General features: G+C 35.2%; 1 protein-coding gene across 1 annotated transcript; it reads right to left on the reverse strand.

Annotated features, from left to right (window-relative positions):
* Positions 1 to 391: 391 nt before the first annotated feature.
* LOC103729583 (olfactory receptor 4C15-like) lies at positions 392 to 1,360 on the reverse strand. Its single transcript, XM_008827664.3, has one exon. It carries the CDS (start codon positions 1,325 to 1,327, stop codon positions 392 to 394), a length of 936 nt encoding a protein of 311 aa, XP_008825886.1. The 5' UTR covers positions 1,328 to 1,360.
* Positions 1,361 to 10,642: the final 9,282 nt, after the last annotated feature.

The following is a 10,642-nucleotide window of genomic DNA, read 5'->3' on the forward strand; positions in this document are numbered from 1 at the left end:
AATAAATAAATAAATAAATAAATGAAAAGTAATCTAAAATGTAAACAAGCTAGCACAGGAATTGATGTCAATTACAAAAGGTAAATTTTTAAGAGGCAGTGTGAAACTTAAGCTTTGTAGTAGGTAATCCATTTGCAAAATTTCATTAGATTTAAGAAAGTACAAAATGGAACTCACAAAAAAATTGTACTCACTTAAATTTTCATATAACAATACTGACTCATCATCTTATTATGAGGGTCAAGCACATGTTAAAGACAATTTTATTGCTCTAAAATATTAATGATTTATCTATAGCATTATGTCATCTCTGTATAAACAGTAAATCATAAAATACTTGTTTACTAATATTGATCTTTTTATTATTACATTAAAATTTATAAGTACTGTTTTAATATTTATCAGAGACCACCTTGAATCTCTTCCACATTTTCCTAATAGCATTTTTAATTTCTTTATTCCTGAAAGTGTAAATCATAGGATTCAGCAAAGGTGTCATGATGGTATCAAACACGGCTACCTTTTTCTCAAAAGAAGATGCAGATGTAGATCGTGCATATATAAACATGCAGGGGACAAAGAAAGAAACCACAACAGCAATGTGGGATCCACAGGTGGAGAGCGCTTTCCATCGGCCTTCAGAACTATGACCTCTTAGAGAGAACAAGATGACACCATAGGAAACAAGCAACATACAGAAGATTATGATGCAGATAGACCCACTGTTGGCAAACACTAAGAGGCCATAGATGTAAGTGTCAGTGCAGGCAAGCTCCAGCAATGGGAACAAGTCACACATGAAATGGTCAATGACATTGGGTCCACAGAAGGGCAGCTGCAAAGTGAAGATAATCTGTATGACAGAGTGCAAGAAGCCCCCTGTCCAGGCCACTCCCACCAGAGTGCCACAGAGTCTCCTGTTCATGATGGATGAGTAGTGCAGGGGCTTGCAAATGGCCACATAGCGGTCATAGGCCATGGCTGTCAGGACAATCACTTCAACTGCAGCAAAGAAGTGTTCAGCAAAGATCTGTGTCATGCACCCTTCAAAGGAGATGGTCTTGTTCTCATCCAGGGAGTCTACAATTATTTTGGGTGTGATGACTGAAGTAATACACGCATCCAGGAAGGACAAGAAAGCCAAGAAGAAGTACATGGGGGAGCCCAGCAGTGCAGGGCTGAAGAGGATGGTCACTGCAATTATCATGTTGGCCCCAATGGTTGCAATGTAGAGAAACAAAAATAAGACAAATATTATTTTCTGAACTTTTGGGTTCTGTGAAAGCCCCAGGAGTATAAACTCAGTTACAGAAGTCTGGTTTAGCATGATTCATAATGACAAAGTTGACATAAAGATTTCATTTATCTATTTATCTATTTGTTAATTTATATTATGTGATGACTTTATGTATGTGTGCCTGCATGTGCACACACATTCACATATGTGGAAGCAGTTGCCATTGCCTTTGTGTGGAGGTCAAAGTACAACTTGAAGGCATTTCTCTTTTCTACTATATGTATTCTGGGGTTCAAACTCAGCTGGTGTTTGAAAACAAGTGTCTTTATCCAATAACCCAATTTTCTGGCCATTTTCTTTTTATTTACATCTGCAATTGTGAGAAAAAAATACTTTAAATAAGTTTGTAATATTATTGTCAATAAGTAAGTACAACCTTATGTAAACTTATCTAGTTTAATTTCATTGATATTGAGAGTAGAATTTTAGAAGATTATTGAAAGGAGGTAGTTGGCGATCACATAGAATTGTGGTCGAGGTAAATTATTCTTACTAGTTTAAATAGCTGCATTTTATTATGAGGAATAGAAATTACCTGCTTTGTGCATAGAAGAGAAATAGCTTATCTTTCAGATGTCAGCTGTTGTCATTCCCCATTGGCTTCTTGAAGTGAAAAGAGAGAACCATTCTGAATCCATATCCTCCTTAAGAACAAAAGGACCATAATTTAGTAATCATGTCTATCATCTTCATGGAATGAGGCAGGCATGAGTACTCTCTCAAGAGTTATCAAAACACTACCTTATCTACCAATAGATGAAGAAATATGTGTACTTTAAAGTGCACTTGAAAATCCTTGAAGTATTTTAGAATTTCTTTAAAATTCTTAAATATCCTGATTGGAACTTAAATTGGATTAATATATTCTTTACAATGCATGAAAACCTGTGAGAAAGAGTCCAGCACTGTAAACATGGCATATTTTCAGAGTGTGATTTTGATTTTAATTCAGCATTTTCAAATGTGACTATAGCTTAATAAAAGTAATGTCTGTTGTCATGATAACTCAAGTAATTCAAGACAACAATTGCTTAAGATCTATTTTCATAGGGCATGGTTTGTTTTTATTATTAACTGGTGAAAGCTGTAACTAAAGAGGCTAGATTTAAATAAAGAAAAGATATTTTGTCTAGGAAATTAAGAGTCTCTGTCTCCAACACACATGGACTTTCCTTTGAATCAACTGAGAAAGATGTGGAGGTTTCTGTTTACCAAAAAGATCTGCAGGTTAAAAGTGACTTTTCTATACTCCTGTGAATGAGGGCATATTTTATTACTTTTTCATATGTGAATGAGGCTGAGTGATCTTATCCAGTGCCAGACCCAGTATGCTAAGATATTGATTGACCTTTCATGTAAGATATGCCCCTTGGTGCAATAGTGGCAAGACTGCTTAAGGGCTAACAAACCACTCTCTTGATTAGACTGAGGCCATCTTAACAGGATCATTCGTGCCTGCTACTGTAAATATGATCAAAACTCATGGATAGGGAAATCATAGAACCTAAGTGAGAACCTATTGATACTGTTTTGGTAAATGTTCATGTTTCAACTCCTCTTCTTAATTATGCTTCTATCTATAACATGTGCTGCTCTCAACCTTGGACGAAGGTTCTTATTGCAGAAGGGAGTGGTTACTGCAACAATTCTTAGTTATTCAAAATGCCAAGAAATGTTGGCTATGTATGCTCAGTCATTAATGGAACAACAATATCACCTCCTGCTCAAAGCGCAGGAACATCACAGGAAAGGGGGAACAAATGATGCAAGAGCAATATGTGGAGGAGCACTGTGAAGTGCTGTCCTCTGGATATGACATGACTGTGGCACACATGAACTTACAACAGATGTAGTAACCTACACAAGACCTGCAGAAGATCCAGATGATTGAAAATTCTAGTATGTAGCAGAAAGAAACGCCCAAGGTCTCAACTCTAGCTGAGGAGCTGTTGGCAGTTGATGGCTGTTCCAGAGGAAGAATCACTTTTCTTTAGGAGTATAACCACTGATACATTCTCATTCCCTCATGGAAGATCCCAACTCTATGAGCATTTGGGCAGTATTGGAATCAATGGATTATAATAGATTAGATAGGTATATAGATGATAGAAAGATAGATGATGATAGATAGATGATAGATATAGATAGATAGATAGATAGATAGATAGATAGATAGATAGAGCAGAAAATGATTGAATAAGACACCTGACATCAACCTCTGGCCTCCACATGCATTTGTGTACATGTGCATACATAAACATGAATGAACACATACACGTGTGTGTGCACGTGCACGTGTGTGCATGTGTGTAAAAAGGACTTAAAGTTGAGAAGGCTATGTGATAGGAAGATCATGGTGGGAATTGAAGGTTAAGAATGATGGATGAATATGGTCAAGATACATTATGTCCATGTATGAAATTCTCAAAGAATAAAAAATTCAAAAAAATCAGAAGTTGATAATTGTCTATAGCAAATTGTTGTATAGACATTAAAAAGAACTAACAGCTTTGCTATAAGTTTGAGTCTTATAATTTAACAAATTTCCAGTAATTTATATAACTGAAGAAATACAATTTTTGACACATAAAGTTTCAAGTGCATATTGATGTAATATAAAACAAATGTTCATAGTTCATAAACAGTTTAGTTTACCTGCTCAGTTTAAGGATTATAAGAAGTGTTAAGCACAAAAATTTCAAAACGTTATGATTTGGGGGGACAGGGTCTTCCTCTAAGCCCAGCTAGCCTGGAACTCACTATGTAGAAAAGGTTGGCCTAGATCTCACAGAGATCTGCCTCTCTCTGCTTCCCCTGTGCTGGAAGGGGTGCACTACCACTCTTAGCTTTAAAATGTTACTCTTAATAAATGTTCTATTATAATTCTAGTTAAAATGAATTCATTTTCTTCCAAATGTAGCTGCCTTACCCACAAAAGAGTTTTCACGAATCTTCCAAATAAATCTTCCATTCCTTGAGGTCATTTGTTTCAGGAACACACCGCTTGCAAAAGTGCATATATCATCTCCTGTATACACAACTTGTATCAATAAAATATGTTAATGTATGAATAATTCCATGTACATACATGCTTGTATCCACATTTGTTTTAATATTTGTGAAAACAGCAACGTGTTTGAACTGAGAGGGAAAACAAGTTGACTTTAATGACTTCCATTGAGAATACACAGCAACAACTTTCCGAATGAGTGTAAGTAGTTTTGTGTGATATTTTAAATCAGGCTTTTTCATGTCATTCTCAGTTCATTTCTCATTAGCTCCTATAATAGGAATTCCATATCTGCTCAGAAAAAAAATCCTTTATAATAGAGTAAAAAGGATCAATACATGACTTAGCACTGACACTTATAGCTTTTAAACCTAAATAGATGAAGAATAGAAATGCTTAAGAAAATCAAAGAGCATGATATATATTCATGATAACATCATAATGAATCTCATCATTTTGTGCAGTGAAAATATATTAGATAAAGAAAGATGCCTCTAGACTCTTGAGACTTACATTCAGATGTGTCCCTGTACTTGGTCTGGGGAGAGATCAGAATATTTACTCTTTTTGATGTTCTGTGACCTTTGGGTTTCACCTCTATGAATGCTTAGAATAGAAAGAGTATCCATAGATTTCTACTGAAATATCATCAGTCTCCTCATAAGAGATGAAGAGCGTTAAGGACAATTTGTCCCAGGCCACAATATGGAGCTGTGAGAACTCTTTGTAATTCTTACTTTTACATGGCCAGAGCTGATTAGTGCTTTCCTTTCAAATTTATTCAGAATTGTAAAATATTTTGTGTCATGGGTTATAATAAAACATTTCGTTAGTTGTCCATGGATGCAGTATCATGGCCCTAATACCTGTCTATAGCTAAACCTATTTCAGATACCTTTATTGTATGAGGAAAACCAATTTGAGCAGGTGATTCTAAGGAAACCAGCACCTACATAAATTGAAATAACAAATGAAATAACACTTTCATTTCTTCAATAAAGACATTTGTAAAATTCATATTAAAACATACACAAAGGAGAGTATATACTTTAGTCATCGTTATGATGATAATGATTGTGATTTAAATTTATTCTAAAGAAAATTACATAAAGACTTTGTGTTGTAATATATTGCAACTCACAACATAAAATGGAAGGTTGTTTAAATTTTAGTTAGATATGAATGAAACCCAGTGTCTATTTAAGTGTAACATATCCATGTTTATTCCAGAACTCTGACAAATGTATTCATAGAAAATAGCATGAAAGTATCAAGTACAAATAAATGAGAAATGCACTGGAACTTCTTTACTGTTATTTCTGTTAATCTAAAATTGGGCCAAATAAAAATGTTAAGTAGAAAGAAAAAAAATTGTTCAGTCTACTATCCATAGGGCAAGAAAACAACATTAAGTGAATTAACCATTTTCTACTGAACAAACTATCACACCTCAAGGTTTCAGTCCACTAGAGAAATATTGGTAATTCTTTTCATTACTATAGAGGAATGAAATAGTGTCTCTTGTAGCCCAAACTACCCTTGAGTGTGAATTCACCAGGAGGCCAGAATGACCATGGATTCCTAATCCAACACATGCTTCTCAAATACTAGGATTATAAATTTGTGCTACTACACAAAGGGAATTGCATAGTTCTTATGGACATGTCCTATAAACTGTAAATCAAAAAGAATACAGGTAGAATTATGTAAAAGTAAGTTATATACAGGGCCTGAGGTAACTGATTCAGTCATGAGAAAAACATATCTTTTAAAATTATAGTTATAAAATTATACCAATTACAATGAAATTGGTTCATAGAAGTAATACTATCAAAAGACTAATTGGTAAACGATTCCAAAATTATAAACATGTTTATAATCTATATAGTAGTAGAACTGACCCTAAAAGTGAATTCTAAAAATGAGATGAGGAATTTTGCCATGAGAATATGTTGTAGTGACCAAAATATTGAAATATCAGTAATATTGAAAAATCTGATAATTGGGATTTTTGAAAATAAGAATGATATAAATTACCATCACATGGCACTATAAATATAACACTGATAATATAAAGTCATCAAATATGAAGCAGTTTCATGTTATGGTAACTGAGAAAAACAGAGGAAATTAATGCCCAATTATATATTTTGAATTTTATTTGCAATCTAGAAGGAAACATACAAAACAGCAGAGTTTTTATTAGGACTATAGATCTTGCTTCTATTGTGGAAATACCTAACATATTTTAAGACTCTGCATGACCTTTCTCAGGGGTCTCTCCCAACAGGAACGGTGGTCAGAGTCATCTCCTACAGCAATGACTTCGCCATGTAGCTTTCTTGCTCCATGGTTCACATGGCCCTCTATTTCCTTCCCATTCAAGAAAAGGATTTGTTGCCCAAATAAATCCACAAATAACAGAGTTTATTAACTGTGAAACTTATATGACACCGAAATACATCAGAAGAATGAGTAGCAGTTTGTCATTAGAAATGAGATTTCTGAGGATGTGAGGATACAGCTCAGTTTGTAGAGTGTTTATTATGCATGAAGCCCTGAGTTCAGTACCTAGCAACATATAATGTAACTGTGGTAGCACAGACCTGTAATTCCAGCACACAAAATGTAGAAAAGAAGATCATAAATTCAAGTTCAGCCTTGACAATATGGTGATGAATAGCTTGAGTTACATGAAAGCCTGTTTCAAAAATAAAAAATAAATAAATAAAACTAGTAGTTATTTCAAGCAAATGAATAATGTTCTTATAAATGAAAATTAATTACAATCTCTTTTTAAACTAACCTTTATGTTTTACATACTTAATACAATGAACTTTTATCTAGAAATGTTTTTGACTTTTATTTCATTTTTTGGAGTTGTGTTTTTGAAATTTTTACAGCATTTCCATATTACTACATCTGGCTATGTAGACCCGAGTAGCCTTGATCTCACAGAGATCTATCTGGCCAGGCCTCCCAAGTGATGGTATTAAAGGCATGCACCATCACACCCAAATGTTTATCTAGAATTTTATCTACCAGTAAAGTTTTATTTCTAGTATTTTAACTAGAAATTTTAGCAAATTCTTTTCAGTGACTTTCGGGAAATACATTCTCTTCAGATTATTAATCCTTTGTCTCTCTTGCCAGTGTGCCTCTGGCACTTTAACTAAAAGTCCCAAATTTTCTTAGTATTTCTGAAATGTAGGGCAAAGGAATATTCTGTTCTTTCTCTTGTCTCCTTGTGGTGAATGCATGCATGAACATCTGTTCCTGTTTTTGGCTGCATTGGCAGTTGACCTTATTTTGAGAAAGAGACTAAGGACAAGCACTAAACCAGTTCACAGATTCAACCACTTAGATATTTTTTTCTGAAGAATTCTGACATAGGGATCTAATGTTATTTATGATACCAGACACACTTAGAGGAAATTAGTGGACATGGTCAAACCAGATTTCACTTAGACCCGGTTTGCTATTTCTGAACTTTAATGTCACATCTGTGCCAAGTATCAATGTATGTTTGTGGAAAGAGTACATTTTATACTTGCTATCAATAATTTAGGATAAAGCAACATTTCAACCTACCATGTGCCTAGTCAGAATTCATTTCTTAATATTTTATTATTAATATCTTATGTATATGAGTGTATTACCTGAATGTATGTAAGTGCACTCATGTCATTCAATGCCCTGGAGGCCAGGAGAGGACATTGGATTCCCTAAAATGGTTGATAACTCCCATGTGGGTGCTGGAAACTGAAACCGGGTCCTCTGCAAGAGCAGTCAGTGCTCTTAATCACTGAGCCATCTCTCCAACCCCATAGTCAGTGTTTCACACAGCCTCAAAGTAAATTTTATCAAAAACACATCTGAATGATGAGTTAATTAGTACAGAAATGAGAATATATTTGGAAATAATAGATGAAATATTATTGGAGATATAACAGGGAAAATGTTCACTTGTCATAATTCAGTTATTTGCTTTCATTATGGAGATGAATTACTGGGAATATGTTTAAATTTATTATAATTGAAGATGTAAATTCTCAGGAGGAAGGGAAGGAGGAGAGGGAAGGAAGAACGAATGGAGGAGGAAAGAGAAATGAAGGGAGGGAGGGAAGGAAGGACGAATTAGGCATGCAAGTAAGGATGGAAAGAGAAAATGGGGAAGGAGGGTGTGTGAGAAGGAAGAGATAGGTACTTTATTAATTGCCACTATTTTGATATTTGGACAATTATGACTTGTCAAGTGCTGCCTTCTTGGCTCTACATGTGCTGCTTTATTCCCTTCTGCACCCACTGTCTTTGGCCATACAATCCCTGTTCAAAACAAGGAGTCTGAGCAAAGACTTTGTGCAACTCTCTCATGGACACAATTATAAAGTGAAAATGTTCATGATTTCATTAAATGCAGCAGACTGACTACAACATCCAAATATTAAACCATTTTAGTCACAATTTAAAATCATTTTTCAAATTATGAGTCTTACCATGTATCTATTCAGTGAAAAAAACTCTGAAGACAGCCATCTCCTGAAAAGTGCATTAAGTAGTAACCAAAAGTCAAAGTTTATAGCCAAGTCTTCCTTCTCATTCAAGAGAGGACAGCTGTGGCAGTGCAGCTAGAGAATGTCACCAACTGTTGCTCAAGGGCTGTGCCTAACATGGCCTCAAGATAACTGGAAAGGAAAGAACCAAAGTTCCCTGCTTGAAAGGAGCTAGAATTTAAAGAGGTTTCCCTGAGAGCTCATGAACTTGTTAGATTGAGTCTTAGTCCCACAGGGCTTAGAGGATTTCTTGGCACATGAGAGTCCAAGAGATGACTTTGTGTCCTTTTTTTAAAGAAAATTATTTAATAACCATGTAATTAGTAGAAGCATTTCATTACCACAGCATTAACATAGTCAATAACAGTTTCCAGAACAAACATGCATCTCTTTCAAAATTGGCTGTAAATTTTGAGGTTCACAATGTTGAATTAATACAGTCAGACATTATTGTACTCAGGATAAACCCTATAAGACATGAAATTGAAAGAGGTTTTTGCCTTCAAAAGAGGTCTCCATTTCTTTTTAAAATATACTGTTTCATACAGAAAAGTGAATTTTTAAGGAAACTAACACTTAAATGTTTGCAAACATGTCTCTAATGTCTATGTATCTGATTATTACCACACACAGTCAGTTACTTTCTGAGATCCTAGGCACCTAAGCATATATATAAAGTCATCAGATAGATTTCAATTGTTAATGTTTTTTATATCTACTAATTAACATGAAACAAATTTTTATGCTTCTTCCTCAAATATAACTCATTTTTATTTATTTTTTGTATGTGTGTGTATTATATACAAAATATCCCAATCTTATTCATCTTTCATCTGACTCCCAAATGGCACCTTCCCATAGCCTCCCCCACACCCAATGAAGCCCATGTACTCTAGCATCCCTGTTACTGTCCACTGTGTTATCAGTACCCCCAGTGGTTACCCAGTGCTAGTCCATCTGCTGAGTCTAGTCAACCTTTCTATAGTTCCTTTTTTGGGGAATATCAGCTCTTCCTTATCTAGAAGCAATCAGTTGCCAACATTCCTTCTGATAAGACTGGGGTGCTGTTCATTTTCCAAGTTCTTTGCTGGGCTACTGTCTGGGAATCTCTTGGGCCACGCTGGCCAACAACTTATAGGAAGAAAGGAAGGTATCTCCTGTCTGGCATTATTTTTTGTTATGTAGCCATTAGCTATACACATGGACTCTTAAAGAATTACACTGATCTTTGGCTGTTGTTTCCTTTTGGGTGTTTAAAACCTTACAGTTGGCTCAGATTAACCAATTTATTTTTACTCTTAAGGTCATTTGAGTATCTGTTCCTCAGTGGTCATATGGGCCTGGGAGGGGCCCCTGGCTCCTTTGTTTTACCAGTTCCATCTACGTGACCATGGCTGGCTTCACGTGGAAGCATGGAGGAAATATTTCCTCTGTGATGACCCTCCTCTTTGTAGATTGGACACTGGTTCAAGTCCATCTGGTGGGGTCTCCACTAAGATCAAGAGAACAAATGACATCAAATGCTTGAGAAGATATGGGGAAAGGGAAACACTCATCCGTTGTTGGTGGGATTGCAAACTTGTTCAACATCTATGAAAAGCAATGTGTAGAACTCTTAAAAAACTAAAAATGAACCTACCATTTTACCCTCTTGACCCTACTTCCCAATCTTTGGCTTATACCCAAGGAACTCATCCTATTGCAGAGACACTTGTACATCCATGTTTATTGCTCCTCTTTTCACAATAGCTAAGGAATGGAAGCAATCTAAGTGTCCCTCAA

This window comes from Nannospalax galili, unplaced genomic scaffold (assembly GCF_000622305.1).
Source record: "Nannospalax galili isolate Female #2095 unplaced genomic scaffold, S.galili_v1.0 scaffold593, whole genome shotgun sequence".
NCBI classification, from domain to species: domain Eukaryota; kingdom Metazoa; phylum Chordata; class Mammalia; order Rodentia; family Spalacidae; genus Nannospalax; species Nannospalax galili.

Coding starts and splice junctions, on each gene's coding strand:
- LOC103729583 (XM_008827664.3), bottom strand. CDS start 1,327: ATGCTAAACCAGACTTCTGTAACTGAGTTTATACTCCTGGGGCTTTCA.